This window comes from Calypte anna, chromosome 3 (assembly GCF_003957555.1).
Source record: "Calypte anna isolate BGI_N300 chromosome 3, bCalAnn1_v1.p, whole genome shotgun sequence".
In the NCBI taxonomy this organism is placed as follows: Eukaryota; Metazoa; Chordata; class Aves; order Apodiformes; family Trochilidae; genus Calypte; species Calypte anna.
The window spans coordinates 14,292,217-14,313,517 of record NC_044246.1 but is presented as its reverse complement, the minus strand read 5'-3'; the positions used below and the strand labels follow the sequence as shown (position 1 = coordinate 14,313,517).

The following is a 21,301-nucleotide window of genomic DNA, read 5'->3' as shown; positions in this document are numbered from 1 at the left end:
GTCTGGCTTTGCGTTAATTTGTCCGAGGGTGTTCTGTGGCAGGCTAGGTTGGTTGAGCACTTAAAGAAAGAAGGCTGGTTTGAGACTTTGCTCCCCTTGGGAGTTTGCTTTTCTCCTGTCCCCTTCAGAAACCAAGGGACTGTTTTGTTCTCTGTGGGATGGGCTGCTCTGTGTCATTGCACAAACAGCCAAAGGCCCAGGAGTGTTTTAAATAAAATGAAATTTTTTACTAATACCAAGACAAGACAAAATGAAGCTGAGGGTAACCAGTTTTAAAATATGCTGAGGTCTTAGCCTGCCCTTGGCCTTGCCTAAGTAGGCCAAAGCCTTTTCTCTTGAAGAAGAGAGTTTGGGAACAAAAGTTTTTCAAGAGCTTTCCTCTTCAGACATACTTCGGCTTTGAGGCTGATGCCTGTCAGCATTTCAGTCTCCCAGAGCTTTATTTCTTTGGTGTCAAAGATCATCCTGCTTCTTTGCAAGGCTGTCAGCTAGACCCTGGCTGCTTTGATATGGCTGTGTTAGTCCCCGAATTCCCTGTTGAACAAGCTGCTCAGCAATGTTTGCACAAATGCATGATCTCGGGTAGAGAATTAATCTCTGTCCTTACCCCTTTTGCAATCAGCCAGCTGAGAAACTATTTTAAACACCATCCCACGTGCATTAACACTTCCCCAATTTCCTCTGCAAGTCTCTGGTGTTTCAGACCATCTTTTCCCTCTGCAGAGATGCAGCGTAGTAAATTCATAACCTTGCTTTGTGGAACTTTTGCTTCCACGTTATTGCTATTAGTCTCTCACCAGGGAATGGCTAAGCCAGCATCAGCCTGCCTTGCTTCTTCTTGCCTGTGTTTCATTTGTAATCAGGTGAGGTTTTTTACAAAACTCTTTACTAGTGCATTGTTCTTTTTATCTTTTTTTTTTTCCTTCCCCGAACAGATTAATTGTTAGAGCTGCTGCAGCCGTTTGTCAGGATGAGCTCTATCAGCATAGCCAGAATGAGAGTAACTCTGGCATTGCCATGACTTGCAGGGGTTGGGAGATGCTCCTGAGATCTGCAGCTGGCATCTGTGGTTGGGCGGTGGCCCCAAAGCCCATCCTGTCCTCAGGAGCAGCCTTGTGGTACGGTGTGAGTTAATCACATGTACATCCCAAGGGTGGCCCTGTTTCCCTGACAATAACTGCAGGTGGAAGGGAGACTACAGAAAGCCAAAACGGGTACCTCACTGCTGAAGAGGCTGGAAAAAAACTTGTGTTTTATTGCCTCTGAAAACTCCTTGACATGCTGCTTGTCCAGTGGGCATTTACTCCCCTGTCACCTCCTACGTTTCTTGAGCAACAACGAGCAGAATATTGTGCTGAGGAGTGCCTGCCCAGAAGAGGCGGCGTGGCCAGATGTGCTGCCCAGCTGGAGAGGAGTAGAGGGATAATCCATTAAAGGGAAACAATGAAAACTGTTTGTTATGGGATCAAGATTATTTCACTGCATGAGCAGCATGTGGCAGATGCAGGGTGGCAGAAAGTGTTCCCTGTGTGCAGAGTCTTACAGGGCCAAGGAGGGTTTGCCTGTATTCTGCCAAAGCAACTGGCAGGGGGTATCCCAGTCTCAGAGGGCTGTGAAAGAGCCTCTTCTAGCATTGATGTTCAAGGGGAGATAAAGTAGCAGTTCTGTGTCTGACCTGTTCCATGTTAAATGACTTTTATAAGACTATAATAGCATGGCTCTGATACCCTGGCTGGCAGGTTCAGAGCAAGAACTTCAGTCTTCAGGGTGGAAATGGAATGAGCTGCTCTGCTGCAAAGGATGAACTGAGATTGGCATGTAAACTGGGAATTTGATCTCTCTCATATGTGAAAAATGCAGCTTACCCTCTACAGATTTACAATACTTACTCCTCATTGGAAGAATGAATTTGCAAGTCAATCTATTAATTGGCTTCAATTAAGATTAATGTTTTCAAAGTGTCCTCAATAAGGAATTTAGTGTTTGCCTCTTTCTTAGTCTGGAATTAACTTAATAATTCAGTAGCAAAGGATCTTCAAACATGGCATATAATTAAAATTCATTGAAATCTTATGTCTAGGCTAAATTTGAAGAAAATACGTTGTAATTAAACTAAATTATTAACAGTTACTATATCTAATTATTGTGACTACATAGTTCTGCTGTGGGTCAGGTAGAAGATCATTATCCCAAAGTCAAACCAATCCAAGACTTAAAATGAGAGCTAATTAATAGGGGAGGTATGCACAGTAAAAACAGCTCATAAACCACCAATCTTTACAGTTGTGATGCCATACACCAGCAACATTATGACTAAGATGTATTACTGCCATTTGCTCCAGCTGAGATGAGACTGAGTTTTAAAGATAACATGCATTTTCCCTCACATTCTGAACCCTCGGCATAATGAAAGGAAGTAAAATGTGTCTTCCCTTACCCTGCTACATCTGGAAACCTTTATCCTGTATAATCTTAAATTAATTTCCTGGAGTAGTTATTCTTCACCCAGGGAATAATTGCCAGGTTTCTCTGCTGTTTGTAACTTCAATTAGCAATGTATACTTCTTCCTTTAGCTTAGTTTTCACCTGGTTGCAGGTTTTGCAATCACATAGCAGAAGGCTCCTGCATCTGCACTGTTGTTCAGCAGTGTGCCAGCCACCAGTGACAGCATTTCTTACCCAGAAGGTGATTTTTCTTCTACCCTCTGCCCCTCATTTCCTTCCCCTCTGTCTTTATTAGGGAAAGAGTAGAAGGGAGAGAAAACAAAGAGCTGACAGAGATGAATACGCTCTATGAATCAAAGCCTCTGGAAATGCTTCCAAGGGTTAATTACCTTCCTAGTGAGAGTGGGAGACTTGAACAAAATTTCCAGGTGAACTTCTCTTTCCTGTCCCTAGAAATATGCCAGAGAACTTGGACAAGAGCATTTTAAATGGCATCTGTCTGGCATGCCTTTGTTGCCTATTTTGCTACAGCTAATTAAAAGAGAAAAGCCTTTTAATATTTAAGCGCCATTAACTCCGCTGAATTATTAAATGTCAATTTGCATTATGTGCATAAAAGGATCAATAAACAAAGAGAATAAAACAATGGAGGTGGCTGGGGTTAGAGAGATGTCAGCTCCTCTTATCGGAACCAGAGGGAATTGCTCGCTTGTCTGCTAGGTTGTGGTTATTAATTATTGGTACTCGAGAGGGAAAGAACTGAGGCCTTTCTAGGGCTGTGCACACCAAATGCACTGCAGGGATGTAAAGGATGCTGTCAAGATAAAACATTACTTGGCTTGATTTCCAGGGGTGTCACGCAGACCCCATTGCCTCAGCTTTGCTGACAATTTGCTGGCAGTTCCTTTGGGTGCTCACTCTCTCTTCCTTGGGGGTGGAGTTGAGCTGTCATGTTTGTTTTTCCCTCTCCAGGTTGTTCTGCTTGGTGGCAGTAGTTTTCAGTCTCAAGTTCCTTGTGCTGGTAGAAAGGGCCATGGAAGAAAATCCACAGGAAAATGGCTTTCCATGAGAAAACCCTTCTGTGTTGCACATAAAGTTTTCTTCCACCACTCTCTGTGAATGTGAATTCTTACTGCTGTGTGAAGCAGCTTGGAGGCAAAGTTTGGCCTTTGCATTACAAGGCGTTAGTCTGGAATTAGGTAGAGATTGATCCCTGGCTGTGCGTCAGGCTTCTGCCCCATTTTGGACAAGCCATTTCATTTCTTTGTCTTCCCCAGCTGGCAGCTTGCAATAGCACATTTCCCTACCTAACAGCACTGCTGGGGGGGATAAAAGCATCAGGGTTTTTTGTGTGGGTCTGCATTTGAGCACAAAGGCCTCTAGCCATGGAGAGGCTCTGTCATCATCTCTCATCCTGCTCTTGCTGGAAGCAGATAAGCACCCAGCAGAGGAATGCCAAGGTTCTGCTCTCCCCTGGGTCCTTGGCATCTTTGCCATGGGTTGCCAATGAAGGTTTGTGCTGGGGTTTGTGCTGTGGCTGAGAGCTGATCTTGTGTAGCCACAGTGCTTTCATCCCTTGGGAGGTGGCTTTGCTGCAGAAGACCCAGAGTGCCTATGGGATGGGTAGTGCTTCAGAGAGAGATGAGTCCCTGCTATCCATCACTTTTCAGTAGCAAAATTGCATTTTAGTTATTTGAATAAAGGTTAGCATTTGTATTTTCAGCTCTTTGTAACTATGGCAAGAACAAAACTGGCTTTCAGTGAAATTTTATTTCAGTCTTTCTTGTGGCTCTTATCACTCTCTGGATCCTGCAGTGATTTCCCCCCTACATCTCCTTGGTTTTGCAATTTAAATAGCCTTTCACTTTTGGTGGAGGCTGGATATAGCAGCAGGTAAATGTGGCCATTTGTTGAATCTTTCCTCCCCTGCATGGAGGAAATGTTTGCACTGCCATCACTCTGTGATTACCCTCACATCCCCACCTCCCTCCGAGCTAGCTGGATAGGGCCCTGGAAGCAGCAGGGCAGTGAAAGGTGAGAATTCAGCAGAGATTTAGTGCCTCAGTGTTTAGCCATCCTCTCAGGTGGGCTTTGTGGTCTGCACTGGGTCCTGTGCCTCTGCAGGAGTTAGTCTGACAATGATGGAGTTGCTACAGTCACCTTGACAGGGAAAACTGCAGGAGAGCTGGCCCACAGTCAGAGTTCTACCAGTCAAAACTCCAAGTCCTTTGCTTTGCTTTGCTTTGCTTTTGCTAACCCCTGGCTGGGCACCCACCTTTGGGGATTACAACCTCCCCTCTGGCTCTCTATGTAGAGAGAAGTCCATTCTTCCAACAAGTCTTCTCTGCCAACTCATCTGCTCACCAACCCTTCAATTTCCACTGTGGCATTGAAGAATTTGGGCCTCAGGGTTGAGCATTTTGAACAGCATCAGCTGGAGTTTCATGGAAATACCCAGCTTGTGTTGGCATACTGTGATTACATGCTGGTTTGGTTTTTGTTGGATTTTCTTCTCTATTTTCTCTAGTGTGCTTGGAGCTTGAATCTGAAACCAGTGTTTCCAGGGATGGGTTTTAGCATGTATGTGTGACTTCAGTGGAGTCCTCACCAGCAAAGTCCAGAGTATTTCCCATGTGTCCTGCCAGCCAGGGAACTGGGTTTGAAGTTACTCCCTCTGCATTTCCTTATTTTTCTGATTCAGTAGTGAAAGCTCTTTCCTTATGTAGGTTTTTTTGTTGGTTGGTTGTTTTTGTGGGGTTGTTTTTTTTTCCCTTTGGATATGAAAAGGAGCCTGTAGTTATTCATTGATTAGAGTTCATGCAACTTTGCTGTTAACAGATGATTAGCAAACGTGACTTTTTTTCCTCCCTTTTGAAGGGATGAAATATCTGTGTTGTGCTCTTCTTTTATTTCCTATGTTAAAGGGTCCAGCAATGAAACAGCAGCCAAGTTTCAAAGTATTCAGGTGTATACATGTGTGCACAAGGACCTCTGCATTTTGGGCTCACTGTTGTACCAAAGTAGCTTGAGATATAACAGGGGAAAGGAGGTGGAACAGACAGCACCAACGGTGACTTGGGGAATGAGCTCATCTTGAGTTCAGGTGAAAGAGGAGAGGGGTAAAACCCTTGGGGCCATTCGAGCAAAGCCTGTTCATGAATTAGCAGCAGATCCTGGGGATGTTGGTTGTTGGGCTTTGCTACCTGTGCTGACAAGCTGCAGCATGCCTGTGGAAAGGCAGTTTTCCAGCCTGACAGGAGATGTGCAGCTTCAGTGGGTCCTGTGTGCTGCAACAGAGGCACAAGAGGGGAGAGCAGAAGATACATGAAGAACGGTTGCCTTGCATTCTGTCTGATCCAGGCTTGACTCTCCGGAGAACCAGATGCTCAAAGGCTCCTGCTGATGGGCATGCTGGAAGTGCAGAACACAAGGGCTAACAAGGTCCCTAGGGTAAGCAGATTTTATGGATGCTTGTAACCATTCATTCTCCTTCAAAGGGTGGTGGGTGCATGGAGCAGCTGGAGGCTGACTGAAGGGACTAGAGGTGTGGTGGGAGTTTCCATAAGGAGGCAAGGGATTAAACCTGTCAAAGAACCTGGTGCTGACCTCTCCTCTAGGAACTGTTCCTGCAGCACATGGGCAGGATAAGTGAGTGTCTATGCTGCCCATTCCCCGTTGAGCTCCTCTCTTTGCAGATCTCTTTTCTCTGACTGGACCATTTAATATTTTCCAACATTTTACCAGCTGACAAACACGTCAGTCAGACAGTGGTCTCTAGAACAGAAGATGCCTGATTTCTCCCCTAAGCTGCTTGCCTAATTTGTGTTTTCCTCTAAAACCTTCGGAACTTTAAATAGCAACCAAACAAAAAAATGGGCTTTTAAGTGCAATGCTTAGAACACTCAGCTTGGCAGGATCATCTCACCCAAGTGTGGCTCAGTGGGTTTTGCAGCAAGATTTAGAAATACAGCTCAGACTCTGAAGCTGGCTCAGTGGGAAGTGGCTTGGAAAAGATGATAAAATCTCTTTTGTGACCATTATGAGACACACATGCTTTTTTTCATTTCCTAAGCAAAGCTGGAAGCTTCCAGGACAGTATCGCTGAGGTGCAGGCTCTGACTGACACCATATCTGGAGCCCCTAAAGATTTGCAGGCAGCCTGCTTCATACTGCTGGCAGTGAGGCATCTCTACAAACTCCACTCAGGCATATGTTAGGCAGTGATGCAGAGTTCACCTCACTGTAATGGTGTGTGTGTAACATCTATCACTTGATCCCTATCAAAAAAGTTGTTGATTGATTTTGCTCTGATGATTGATACTTTGCTGGTAGGTGGACCTATATAAGAAAATTTTGGGAGCACGTAGGAAAACTAGTGAGCTGCTGATGGCAGTTGAGTACAGGGGGAGTCAGTGATGATCTGCTCACTTTTATGCTGTAGTAAAGCATGCGATACCTCTTTGGATGTAAGTAGAATGAAGGTCTCAGGAGCAGGTAGTAAAGTCACTGTTGGTTTACCTGCTATTCATGGCATCGTGTGATTTTTGTTGCTGGCATTTTTCTAAAAGAAACAAAATTATGGAGAAGCTTCAAGGAAGTGACATTGATTAAGCAAAAAGTTATTTTAAGACTGTGCAAATCATCTGGCTGAGCTTTGCAGAAGGAAACTATCTGGAGATGCAATCAGCCAAGAGATATGAAGACATAGTCTTGGTCTCTTCCAAGGAAAAAAAAATATCACCATGCTATTTTAAGTAGCCAAGTTTCATGCTCTGTGATTACAATCATTTCTCTATGTACTTCCCATTGAAAATTATATTCTGCTCTTCTTGACCCAGAGTGATATTGTTGTGAAGGCTTAGATGTGGTTGCTTTGCAAGTGACTGCTTCTTTTGTGGGTGGATTGATGTTTGTATTGTAATCATGATCAGTGTACAAGTACCAGAGGAATCGGAGACATTTTGCTGCTGAAATATGACCTGTTCCCTGCTGCAAAATTTGGGCCAGGTGTACAGTAAATGGAATTTATTGTTTTTTTTTCTGGACCATACATGATTTATGTTGTAGTGGGAAGGAGTGGGAATGCTGATGCATGGAAGCGAAAGAGCCTCAGTGGACATCTCTCTTGCTTAGGGCTGTAACCCTTGGGGTCAGCTTGCTGGTGTATTTGGCTTTAGGACAACCTTGTGGCAGCTCAGATCTCTCTCGTGTTGGAAGAGTCAACAGGAGAAGCTTGGACAAGACAGAAGTCCAAGAGTAGATCTGGTCCCATGGATGTACTCTGCTCCTCAGCTCTCCTTCAGGGCTTCTTATTTCCTCCCTCTCTGCTATGGGACTAGACTGGCCTTGTGTCAAAAGGTGGAGTCTGATCAGGCTGAGCTTTGCTGGGCAGCTTCATCTGGGGAAGTTCCCTGCAGGGGCTGTGCTCCCTTTGCCATTGTGCTGGGCAAAGAGCCTGGGGGGGATGGGGGTGTGGAGGAGGACACCCCAGGCAAGTAGTCAGGGAATGTGTTCAGAAAGCGGTGGTGACCGGGGGGTTCCCCTGGCATGAGACACCCAGTGCCTGGGCTCCATTACACCTGCTCCCTGCCATCTCCTCTCCCTCTGCTCTTGTGCTGGTCTTAACTGCTGATGGGTATGAGCAGTCTTTCTGCAGCCATTAATATGCTATTGATCTGCATCCCTGCTGACAGTGTTAATGGACACTGATTGTGTATTATTATTTCCATAATCGTCCTCAAGCTGGAGTGAAATTTCCTTTTCAAATGGTCCATCGATATCATGCTCAGCATTGTGGGCTGGAGCTGGCCTGGTTAATTTGTTTTGTCAAAAGTTTCAGCAAAGCCTATGGTCTTCATCCACAGTGGAGCAATCAATGAGAGCAGCTGAACAGTGATGGAGCACACAATAAAGCAGCTGCTACCCCCTCCCAGAGCAGGCATGAGCAAGGTGTTTTGTTTGACCCTTCCCATCCTTCTAGACCTTCCTCTGTCCTACTGGGTGTTGCCAGAGTGTCTTTTCCCTTTACTTGTGTGCTGGCTTCCCTTTGTTCTCTGCTAAGGGGACATGACCTCTTCCTCAGAGGTCTTCATGTTTGTATGCCCCTGCTCTTCAAGCAGAGTTGTGTATGGCATGAACAGATGGGGTAAAGTACTAACTAAAGCAGTGACTTCAAGGCCTGAGATGCTCCCTGGATGCTTTGTTGAGTGGCATCTGTAACTGACAGTGCCACAGGGCAAATCCACCCATGGAAGAGAGGCTGTTGCTGAGAGTGGCTGTTCAGCAAGAAATGCCACATGTGGATTTCCTTCATGAAATTATTACTCAGTCTCATGTGCTCCATGAGCACATGGACTATTTTTCCCCTTTCATGCTGCTTGCTCAGCACAGGAAAGGTGAGGGAAGAAGACAAGCAGGTTATTGAGGGGTTTAAGCAGCAAATTAGTAGTCAGTGCCATCCCTCATTCTCCCATGTATCTGAGTAATATGAGCCCAAGGACCTTGGTAACAGGGATGGGGAAGGACCCAAGTGCAGGGTCCATCTGCATCAGTGCATCTGGGTCGAGGCAATCCCTAGCACCAATACAGGCTGGGCAGTGACTGCTTGAGAGCAACCTTGACGGAAAGGACTTAGGGGTGCTGGTGGATGAGAAGTTCAACATGAGCTGTCAGTGTACACCTGCAGCCCAGAAAGCCAACCAGATCCTTGGCTGCATCAAGAGAAGCGTGGCCAGCAGGTCAGGGAAGTGATTCTCCCCTCTACTTTGCTCTCATGAGACCCCACCTGGAGTACTGCAACCAGTTCTGGAGCCCCTGTTACAGGAGGGACATGGACGTGCTGGAGTATGTCTGGAGAAGGGCCACGAGGATGATCAGAGGGCTGGAGCACCTCTCCTATGAGGACAGACTGAGAGAGTTGGGGTTATTCAGTCTGGAGAGGAGAAAGCTCCAAGGAGACCTTATTGTAGCCTCCCAGTATCTGAAGGAGGCCCACAAGAAAGCTGGTGAGGGACTTCTAAGGACGTCAGGTGGTGATAGGACTAGGGGGGAATGGATTCAAACTAGAGGAGGGTAGATTTAGATTGGAAGTTAGGAGGTTCTTCACTATGAGGGTGGTCAGACACTGGAACAGGTTGCCCAGAGAGGTGGTGGAACCCTATCCCTGGAAGATTTTAAGGCCAGGCTGCACAGGGCTCTGAGCAACCTGATCTTTTGGGAGATGTCCCTGCCCATGGCAGAGGGATTGGAACTAGATGATCTTAAAGGTCTCTTTTTGCCCTGAAAATTCTATGATTCTATGACAAGGACTTTTTTGCTTCTGTGCAGAAGAGGCTGAATTATAATTACACCAGATGTATGGGAGGGCATCACTTGCCTTGCAAAGCAGGGCAGTAGATTAAGCCTGAGGAACAGTGTTGGGGTTGGTCTCTTCTCCCAAGTTACAAGTGATAGAAAAGGAGAAAATAATCTCGAGTTGTGCCAGGGTAGGTTTAGATTGGATATTAGAAAAAAAATCTTTACTGCAAAGGTTGTCAGGCATTGGGACAGGCTGCCCAGGGAAGTGGTGGAGTCACCATCCCTGAACGTATTTAAAAGACATGTAGATATGGTGCTTACGAACATGGTTTAGTGGTGGACTTGGCAGTGTTAGGTTAACAGTTGGACTTGATGGTTTTAAAGGTCACTTCCAACCAAAATGTTTCTTTTATTCTAAGTGGAAAGCTTCAGATGCAGCTGGGGTGTTATCACTGCCAGGGGGTGACGGTGGAGATAGGTATATTCAGTGTCCCTGTGTGTGTAGCTGCGGGTGCTGAATGAACAGCTGTGGAGATTTTCTGTCCATTTTCTGTATCCTTGAGGCTGTCTGCAGAACACGTGTGCAGGTGGCAAAGGTGGTGGTGGGGCAGAGTCTGGCAGTGATGGTCAGCATTAGCTTGCAGGTGGGGCAGCAGGGGAGTGCAGGGGGTGCTGTGAGCACTCTGCCCTTGGGGTTCCTGCCTGCAGCCAAGGGAGTCTCAGTGCAGTGTCTGTCCCTCATCTCCCTCTCTGTGAAGGAGTTCTCATTGTGTCTGATGTAGGGATGGGATCTCAGGCTCGAAAAGATGTGTGGCTAGACCTGTGAACAAAACACAGATTACTCAGTCTTCTAAAGACTGTTTCTCTCTCCTTTTCTGCATTTTAATGATATTAGTAACCTCAAAGCACCAAGAGTCTCATAAACTTTCCAGATTATGGTAATAATAAGATTGTACAGTACACTGCACTGGGAATAAAGTTATTTTATCCATTTCAATTTTTTTTGTTTTAATGCAAAAGTATATCAAATGAAAGCATATTAGGAAATCACAGTGCAGAGGCCAAATGCATTGCAAGTCAGCTTTTTCTGAGGAAGAGCCTAAGACTGCATCTTCAGAACCTGATTTTTTTCTTTGTAAAGCCCTTGGCACTCTATTTTTGGCAGGTCCAGTTTCTCTGGAGGGCTGTGTTGGGAGCCTTCCCTTAGTTGCTCTCTTACCTGGGAGTAGAATGGAAGTGATGCTGCATCTGTCCCTTAAAATGCTGGGGGGGGAGAGAATGGAGGGAGAACAACCTGTCTTCTCTATCCCCTCAGAGGTCATGGGAGGTCTTCCTTGAACCTCTGTTTTAGGGTTTGCCAATCTGAGAAGGATTCTGCTCCAGCAGGATTTAGGGCAGGTTGTGTCTATGCCAGTGTCATTCTTTGTGGAGCAGTTCTGAGAATGGCTGAGATTACTGTGTCGCCAGCACCTGGCCTTATGCTCTGGCCTTTCTTTTTCCTCCTGAGGACCTTCTATGAAGCTGTTTATTCTGACAGACATGGCCTTACCATCCTGTTGTACTGGCAACACAGAAGCTGTCCACATGCTGCAGTCCTGCAGGAGACCTGGGATAATGTCAAACAATAATGTATTCTTTCTGTTCAAGCACATTAAAAATGCAATTAATTGTCACAGTCTCTCTGCTCATCATCAGGCATGAGGTGACTTTCCCAGCCTTTGTTTTCTGTGGCAGGCTGAGCTTGGAACCTAGACCTTCCTGGGTCTCATTGTGTGATTTAATGCAATGCTGTAAAACCTGGGTTTGTTTGTTGCTCAGTCCCCACCACTCCACTAAGGTCAAATTGTAACCCAAGCCAGAGTTTCTCAGGCTCCTATGCCAACTACCTGAGGCTTTTCTTTCCAAGGCAATTCCAAGCCTTCTGAGCTTACGTCTGAGAAATCTGGGTTCATCTGGGTTTTAAGACATAGAAGAATGATGGCTGTTCTCCTGGGAGGTTGGTGCTGTGATTCCAAGGGAGATGTTATATCTTAAATAGTGGGAATTCAGTTAAAGGGATGTCCCTTTCCAAGATATATAGCTAACAGGTATTAGTGATGGTAATGCAAGTTAAACCACCTATGAACAAAGCTGGATGTGCAGGCCATTGCTTGTAAGTATCATTACAGCTTAAAGGATCCAGGGAAAATCTGGGAGAGGAGTACAAAATTATAACACAGGGCTTATCCCTAGGCTTGTCATTTGCTGTACACCACTGCTATATAATGTTTTGTAGAGCCAAATAAGGATTAGTTTAAATAATATATCTGTCAAACTCAGACACCAGCAAAATACCACCAGGTATTTTGGCATCAGAATAGTTGCGCAAAAAACCTGTAATCCTGTGCCACTGTACCTACCGATTTTGCTGTGGAAATTCCCCATGTGGAAATGCCTCTAGGCAAGTGGTAGGAAAGGGTTACAAAAAACAGGTGAAATTATGGAAATGGTGGGTGAAGAGGAAAAAATGTAAGTTGAAAGACTTACATTATGTAAGTGGGGAGAAATTTAAGAAAATTTGTAACTGAGAGATGGAGCTGCAGATAAATATTCTGATTCTCCATGAGGTGTCTGGAAATTAGTTTTTGCAGTAAGGTCATGTTTACAAAGGGAGAATAGAGCCACCAGCTGGCAAATCAAGCCCAGAGACTGAAGAAAGGTTACAAGGGCCCTGCTGTTGCAGGGTGCCAGAACTCCACTGAAATGGAGGCAGCACGGGTCAGGGTTGGGGAAGACTGGCACAGGATGGAAAGAGGCAGGGTCTCTCTTTTAATCATAGAGCAGGGATTTTTCAGCAGAAGAGACTGGGTCTCTGCAGTGGATGAGGGATTAAAGATTTTCAGAACTGCAGATGGCTGGTCAGAGGGGCTGAAAACAGCACAAGGGATTGTCATTCCGAATAGGGTGTACTGTCAAAGGTTATATAGGCTTCTGAATTACTCCTCTACCACTGTCAGCTTGACAAGCATTCTTGATGTCTTTTCCTTAATAGTCACTATTTAATTAATGAATGTATGTATCTCTGCCTATCTGTATGTGTATGTGCATACAAACATATGTGTAAGCACATATATTGGTTTCTGCTTTCTCCTGGATGCCATCCAGGCAGGGGATGGTCACTCATCTGCTCAGTTGTATCAGTGAAGTTTTGTCTGTTGGTCTCAGCATTCCATGATGCTCAAGCCATGGCAGGCACATTCCTGGGAGCCCTGCAGAGGGGAAAGACAGGAGAGGCTGAGGGATTAATCAGTGTTTGTGTCATATTATTCAAATACACATGCTTCTGTTAGTCAACAGTTTGGGCAGTATTAATAATTTTATCAAAGTGCCACCATTCCGAAAGGTTGCAAAAGGAGGGATTAGCTTACTGTGCATGCAGTGATAGTTCTGGGTGGCCATGGCAGGCTGTGGAGCCCCAGCACCAGGAGCAGCTTGCTGCCCACCAGCCCTGTGTCCACTCTTGTGTCACTGTTGCTTGGTCAGTACATTGTGGTGACACTGGTTTATACAGGATGATTTCACAGTCAGATCTCCACTGCCCAAGCCCAAGCTGCTGCAGCTCTGTGCTGCTGGTGGTTTAAGCCAGCATAAATCTGAGGATTTACCTTGGCCAGGTGCTTGGGATTAGAGCATTTTGGTTATGCCAAAAGAAGGAAACAAATAACAGTCTTAGAGGCTCAACTAACTCTGAGGAAAAAGTAGGTGCTTAGTTTTGCTTTAACAGATTGTGCAAAATCTGTGCTAGTTTCAGAAGGCTCGTTGCTTAAAACCCTTTGATCATCATCTTGGTGGTTTGTTCATTTGCATTGTATTTCATGAATGGGAGTTACAGCCATGACTCAAGTCACCTGGAAGTGTTGTAGCAAGACAGGGAAGCTGGGGCACTGATTCTTAGACACATGTGTGGGTTTCTCTGTCTTGAAGTGCAGCTGGAGCTTTCCCCTCAAACAAGCACAGGTGTCCCATTGGGCTGCCAAGTCACCTTCAATGCATCTCAGCTGCTTCAGTGATCACACAAGTGCTTATGGAGTAGGGAGCCAAGGGGCTCCCTGTTTGCACAGGACTATGGAGCTGGGGTTTTTTGCTTTATAAAATCCTGTTCTCCTAGGGTTTGCCTCTCTCTGCTGCTGGTTGCAGTGCTGCAGTGGGACGTAGTTGCTTTCTGGTGGCATCAAGTTTTAAACTTTGTTCTGAGAACTTTCATCTACATATTTTTCCACTGCATTGGTCTTGATTAATTTTCCTGGTGGGACTGGCAGTAACTAGTTTCCTCTTGGAGCTCTAGCTGGAGAGATCCCTGGAGATGATGAGTTCCCTGATCTCACTGAGGCTGTTCCCTCTGGCTTGGGGCTGTGTATTTTGGGAAAGACTTGTTTTTCCTGCAGTGCATGTGATGCCTGCTCTAGAGTTGTGAGCTTCAAGACCCTTTATGAGTCTGCTTGGTAGTTACCCCAGCTCCCTGCAAGGTAAATCATAATAATAAGGCCTGGTTTTGACAGGTGTAAAGCAATTGTGATTTGACCAGGTCAAGCTTTAAATGCTTGCACAAACTCTTCTCTGGAAGAGATGAGAGCAGGGAATTCTTGGTCCTCAGCTCATGCAGGATGGTCCCTCAAAAAAGCTTCATATTCTGCTTCTCATTGTCTAGAGCTGCTCATCCCAACAGGACCAAAGGTTTTAAAATAGCAGTTGATACCCAGCCATCTGGGAGATGGGGAGTATTGCTCAGTTCTACATCTCCTGAGGCCTGTTTCCCGTACCCAGTGCTTTCTGGCTCTTCTCTTCTGTGGCTGAAGAGGTTGCTCTTCCACCCTGGCCTGGGAGCAGCCACCCTGGGCAGTGGGTGTAAGGGACTGGACTGCTTCTTGTTTCCTTCTTTACCTCTTTTTCCTCTCCACAGCTCCTGCTCAGGCCCAAATCATCCACGCTGGGCAGGCATGCGTGGTGAAGGAAGACAACATCAGTGAACGTGTTTACACAATTCGGGAGGGGGACACATTGGTCTTGCAGTGTCTGATCACAGGACACCCCCGGCCACAGGTAATCCTTTGGTCTTGTCTGTCATTCATGCTCCTCATGGCACTTCTTTATAGTTTGCATGTAGAAGACAACTGTGGGCAGTGGGGGTGCAGTAGGGTTTACAGTCTGGATGTCATAGGTTGTTTTCTGCCACTCTGTCCTCTTCAAGGAGGAGGATTCCTCACAGTTTTTCCCTGCTCCAATGTGGAGTCCCTCCCACAGGAGAAAGTCCTTCATGAACCTCTTCAGCCTGAGTCCCTCCTGCCAGGCACAGCTCCTCAAGAGCAAATCGTTCCAGCTCGGGCTGCCAGCAGAGCCAGGGACTACTTCAGGAACAGTCCCCTCCACAGCTGAAGGTCCACAACATCTGCTCTGTGATCTTCCACAAGCTGCAGCTCCACAACTGCTTCAACAGGATTCTTCGCGGGCAGCAGGTCCACAATCACTGCTCCACGGTGGTCCCTTAGAGTCTGTTCCAGTATGCTCCTCCATGGGTTGCAGGGGACAGGCTGTCATCTCACCACGGGATGTAGAGAAAAATCTCTGCTCAGACACCTTCCTCCCTCTCCTTCCTCACCACCCTTAGTCTCTCTGCTCTGACATTGCTCACCTCAGCTGATGTTTTCTTCTGGTGGTGTTCTCTCCAAGTCTTGTTTTCTCTTACCTCCTCCTCTCCTCTGCCCCATATTTAGTCACTGTGTGTTTCCCCTTCTTCAATATGTTAATCGCAGAGGCAAACATCGTTTTGTTCACTGATGGCCTGAGGCAGGGCCATACATTTTGAAGCAGGGAGAGCTACTGAGAAGTTACTTACATGAGTCACGCCTGGGAGACCCCTTCCTGGTTGTCAGAAACGCACCACATCAACCCAGAACAAACGGTTTATCCATCAAAGCATATCCTGGAAACAACAGAAAGGAAATTATTCAAGTCAGGCCAGCAAAACGACCAGCTTAGGCTGGTGACAGTGATGGACACATGGTAGCTGTGTGCATCAGAAACAAGGAAGGTGAAAGGACTGGCCCTGCTTTAGGATGTTGAATGTGTGGGAAGGTTCTGGCAGGGTGTGAGGATTTGAGCCTGAGTAGCCAGAGAGATTGCTAAAGCAAATTCTGATGCAGAGAGGACGCTGGTGGGCAACTCTGTGGCTTGTCAGTGCCCAGATGTGCACAGGGAACACCAGAGCAAATCGCTCTGGACCAGGGAGACTGGAACTTGCATGTAAAATGAGGCATGTGTCCTATCTCTGCTTTCCTGCCCTCCCAAATGGATTTCTTCCCTAGCAAATCTCTTATCCTAACCTTTGTTTTATCTTTTTTTTTTTTTCTCTGCCCTTCTATAAGGCAGTCATTAAGGCATGAAAATGTGGTCAAAATACTTAAATGAGATTGAAATTGAAAAGATTAAAGAGCTGGCTGAAGTGTCCTTGCAAACAGGAGATGTTGAGAGTCTTGGGGCCCTCAGACAATTTCATAATAAGCCTACAAAGGCTAAATAAATCCATGGTCATTAGCTCTGAAAATCTGCTCAGCCTAGTGCTTTGGGAGTGGGACACAGAAACTCTTGCTCTTTTCAGAGCATCAATCAGATGGTGGGAGTGAGCTTTAGGCAAAGTTTGTGGGAGGAGTAAATTTATCTGGTCCATCTTATCTTTGACCAATGTTGAATGAAAGTAGGTCTCCTTCCTCTTGGCTGATCTTGCTAGATCTCAGTCCCAGAGTCTAGAAGGGCATCAGTGTGGGTGGCAGGCAGTCACCAAGCTTTAGAAGGGAGGTTGTGGGTATAGGAAACCAATGGGCTGAGTAAAGCTCTTTCCCTTTTATGTTTTCAGGTCTGCAGAAAAACAAAGGGGAAGCTTGAAATACCACTACTAGGGCTGTGCCTCATTCCAGATGTAAAAATAACCATTTAGGAGTGCTGTCCTCTTGCCACCTTTCACCATGAAATACCATGCAGCTTTGTTGCCCTTGAAAGCCAGAATCTTAAGACATATGACATAAGGACAAAAAATGCAAGATAGGTTGAAATCTGAAGGGACTTTTTCTTTTCTGTATCTTTAGAATAAAGGTAAAAGCTTGTGTTTTGAGACAGGATGACTTATAAAACTAACACAGGGGTTCCCTGTGGGAAGGGGGCAAGAGCCAGACAGCAACTGCGTTTTCTCACTCCTATTTGGAAAAGCAAACAGCAGAAATATCCTTGCTGTCCAGAGAAAGATGAAAGAGTGTTGACTGCAGTAAAAGCTCTGTAGCTGTGAGCTTCTGTCTGCTGTAGCTCTGTGGCCTACCAGCTGCATGGACTCTCAAGGCTTAACACTGGAAAATCCTGTGCTGTGCATGCAGACTGTGATATAAAACTGAGCAAGCTCCTGGGTTTGCTGGACCAGCGCAGGAGTGGTAAATATGCAGTGCAGGTCTGGGTGAACTGAGGAGTTATCCTGGACACTCAGACATGGGGATTGGTAATGGATGAGAATCAGAAGCACATCTACAGACACATACTGAGATCCATGGTTCAACTTTGCTGAGGTCTATTAGTGCTCTAGGGCCCGTTCTTGAGAATTGCCTGGAAGGAGGGGAAAGAGGAGCAAAGAGAGGAGTGCTGCTGTCCCCTGGGATCTCTCGTTTGTGTCACTGATCGATTGCATCTTTTCATACAGGTGAGATGGACCAAAACAGCTGGCAGCGCGTCGGACAAATTCCAAGAGACATCAGTGCTTAACGAGACCCTTCGGATAGAGAAGATCCAAAGGCTGCAGGGGGGACGCTATTACTGTAAAGCAGAAAATGGGGTTGGGGTCCCTGCCATCAAGTCCATTCGAGTAGATGTGCAGTGTAAGTCGTTTAGCAGGCAGCCCAGACTTTCCCACAGTTCTACCACACGTCTCTGCGGGGCCAGCAGGGAGCTGCATTGTCCTAGGACCACAAGCACCTCATTCAGGAGCAAAGGGACTGGTTCCATGTCCCCAGGGGCCATTTCCCCTAGAGGATTAGATCCATCCACAGAAAAGATAGCTCTACCTGTTCCTGTGAGTTATTCTTATCTAAGTGCTGTGATGTCTGTCACTGCCTGGGGTCCCTGGTACTTGTCTGGGGTGTATCAATGTAGCTGACTCCTGCTTTCTTTTTGTTCATTTTGAAGCTGGCAATGCTTGAAGTAAACTGATGCTTCTTAAAATTGGTAGTGCCTTGGATGCTTCAGGCACTCCTGAAACCAGTGCCCTGCTCCCAGCATTGCTACCTCTGCAGCATGGTGGAAACAGAGACTTTGGGATGCACCTCAGCACCTCAGTGAATGTGAGTGAAGCTGTGAGGACCCCTCAGTTTCAGCAGTGACTCAGATTTTCTCTGTCTGGTTAGGATGCCTGTCTTTCTTGTGTCCTGGACATGCTGTTAGTGGTTCTCCACCTTGGGCCCCAAGTTTTGAAAGTTTCTCATGCTGGCTTAATGATGTTCATTCTTGGTCTGTTAGGGCCAAAAGACAGGGAAATGAAACTTACCCAGTAACTCCTTTATGGAAGGAAATCAAGGATTTAAGGTTTAGGCAAGTTGGAGATTTGCTGTCTTGGGGTAGATTGCTGTTCTTCTCATTGTAGATTGCTGTTCTTCTCATTGTAGATTGCTGTTCTTCTCATTGTCCTTTGCCATCCACTACTCTGTCTTCCTCCATCGCAAGTAACAACACCAAACCCCTTTTCTCATGCATATCTTCTTAGGTGGCCTAGCTAGCCAAGAGGTGATGCTAAAAAGATGTATTATAAAATCCTCCTTATTCCCACAGTCCTTCTGTGCTGAGATGCACTGTGGTTATCTGTCAGTGGAGCAACCTCCATACTTCCCCCATATCTGGAGCCTGGGCATAACTTTGCTGTCAGCAACTGCTGCCTAACTAAGAGCTGCCTGCTCTTAGCCCCCCTGTCCAGTCCTGTCATGAGAGCTACTCTATTCTGTCAATCTGCTGCCCTCAGTTTATGTGTTGTGACCCTCACAAATTATCCTATGGACTTGAAAATCCTTTGGTGGACTCACGATTTACAGTTTTATTAAATGGCTTGGGGTGCTCCAGTCTCTCTCCCATTCTTGCCCTGCCCTGAACAGGGGGTAGTGTAGTGTGAGTACCATACTACAGGCTAGGAATATAGATTGCATCATCAACACTTTGCATAGGATGAGCATTTCTTAATGGACACCATGTAGCCTTGGAGGACCCCTGACACCCACCCAACTCTGCTTGGCTTCTTCATCTGTTTCCTTTCCTGCATGTGATGGATGAATATGATAGTTCTTCATTACAAAGGGAACTTGCTTTTCTTAAGCCTTAGTATGACACCTTGCCAAGACCTTTGTCTCTAGGAACAGGACTGTGGCATGAAACTTTTTGTGTGCTCAGGGCATTCCCTTTACTTCTGGGGTGCAGACTGGAGCTAGAGTGATGTAGTATCCCGTGGTCCCTCATGCAGCTCTGACCTGTAGAACTGTGGGGCTAATGGGGTAGCCAAGGGCTTTCTCATACTAACATCTACTCTGCAGATGGACTTGGTAATGCACCTCTGTTCTGCTCACTTGGTTTTGGGGAGGAGAGTCTATTTTCTGCTAGTATTTTCAGTAGTTACAAGGGAACACATAGGAAAAGCCACGGGTTTTGTTGAACACTTACCCAGGCAACCTTTAGCTGAATGAACCAGACCTTGAAAACAAACACCTTCTTTCCCCACATCCCAGTTTGTAGTTGGAGGTAAGTAATCACCCTCATGTGAGCCTTGGTGTCCTTGACAGCTAATGCTAGTCCTGACATCCTTTTAGTATTAGACAGGAAGGCTGTGAGGGGAGCACTGCTGGTGCCAAGAGGATATTAAACTGGAAGCACTTACCTGTGTAGCAAGTTCCTGTTTTGTCCCAAGTGGGCATCATAAGAGGATTCAAAGTACTGGTTGGATACTGGCAGACAGGGATCTGCTGTTCAGAGCTTCCATGCTGTTTCCATGTGGGAGAGAGGGAAAGTAAAGAAAGAAAGAATGGATGCTTACAAGCTTATATTGTGCATGAAACATCCCATGTGGTCATCTCTATGAGCAGCCTGGGGCCAAATTTATCATTTGTGCAGCTCACTGACATCAGTGGTGTTACTTGTATATCAAGGACATATATATATCATTGTAGGTCTTATTTTAGCTTCTCTCATGAGGGCTACTCTTAGAGCTGTCTGCTACAAAAAAGGCTGAAAAGATTGGAGGAAGGATTTAGGAATCGAAAGGAAGATATTGTTTGCTGTGAGGGGTGTAGCTGGGAGCCAGGAGACCTTAGTGGTGAGTACTTTTTTTGATCAGTAAGGTAAGTGTTTTGCCATGCATCCTACTGAGAAATGGAGCCTCAGGAGTATGGTAGCTACAGGGTTAGTCATGTAAAGTGTGGTAAAATAAAGCAGGGTTAAAACAAAGGAGGAGGAAGAAGGAGAGCTGTGCCCAAGGTCCTGGTCCAAGAGAATTTGGTGTAAAGCTCAGTCATCCTATGGCTAAATGGAGCGGCACTGTATGGTGAGAGCAATTTTTTCTCAAGCTGTGCATATTTTTCTTCACATTTTATTTTTTTCCCTTTTGTGTGCCTTTTAGTGGTTCTGTGAATGGCTCTACTCCTATCTCTGAGCTATAATGTGGTCAAGCTGACAAATCTCAGGTCCCATTACAACTGCTGTCTACCAAGCATACAGCTCATTAAAATATGCAAATCCACAAGTTGACATTTTTGATTCAGCAGAGAAATGTGTCATTGTGTTGTTGTGACATGTTAGCAGAAAATCTTTCCTGGTTCTCTCTTCCTTTCTGGGAGTCAGCTTTTCAAACGTACAAATATATAATATAAAAATAAGAAAATCAGGTAGCACTAGAGAGCAAGAGGCTGGTGAGCATGTTTCCTCTCCCTCTCTGCCTACATATGCAGAAGGCAGGGCTGGCAGCACAATGGGATACTGAGTGGCACAGGGGCAGATTTCAGTTTTAGGGGACCACCTGATCCCATCTTGTCAAATTAGATCTTTTTATTTAACTCAATCAGTTTCAAAATAATTCTGTGAGGAGAAAGATCCACCCCTGCTGAGGTTTTTCCCCATGCTGCCTTGGTGTTCAAGCATTGACATCTGGTGTGAAAGCCCAAGGGAATGATCCCCTTTTAGCAGGAGGGCAGCCTATGGGGAGCAGTGTGCCCTGGGTGCATGGAGGAAGTATGCTCCCTGCAGGGCTACTGCTTGTGTCCTTGGAAGTGAAGTGTCCAATAACCATGGATCCAGTTGAGACAGCTGTGTCTGGTGCAGGTCTGGTGAGAGAATTGGAAGGAGCATTTTCTGTAAAGGGAGAAAATGCAAAAGAATCTGATCTGCTTAGAGGGTGGGTCATAGAGATGTAGTTACTATAGCAAGTTGTTGAAGAAGGAGGGTCAGTACAGACCTTGAAAAGAAGAGAACACACAGAGGGGTTTTTTTAATAGGAAGAGGAGAAATTGTACATACC

At 45.8% G+C, this 21,301-nt stretch overlaps 1 protein-coding gene across 1 annotated transcript in view; it reads left to right on the top strand.

The window, feature by feature from the left end:
* The window catches only part of MDGA1 (MAM domain containing glycosylphosphatidylinositol anchor 1), a 140,271-nt gene that overhangs the window by 33,322 nt on the left and 85,648 nt on the right, over positions 1-21,301 (top strand). Inside the window, exons 2-3 of the mRNA XM_008495574.2 lie at positions 14,681-14,820; positions 17,459-17,633. Of these exons, the coding sequence (XP_008493796.1) occupies positions 14,681-14,820; positions 17,459-17,633 (315 nt within the window). The remainder of the gene's footprint in view (positions 1-14,680; positions 14,821-17,458; positions 17,634-21,301) is intronic.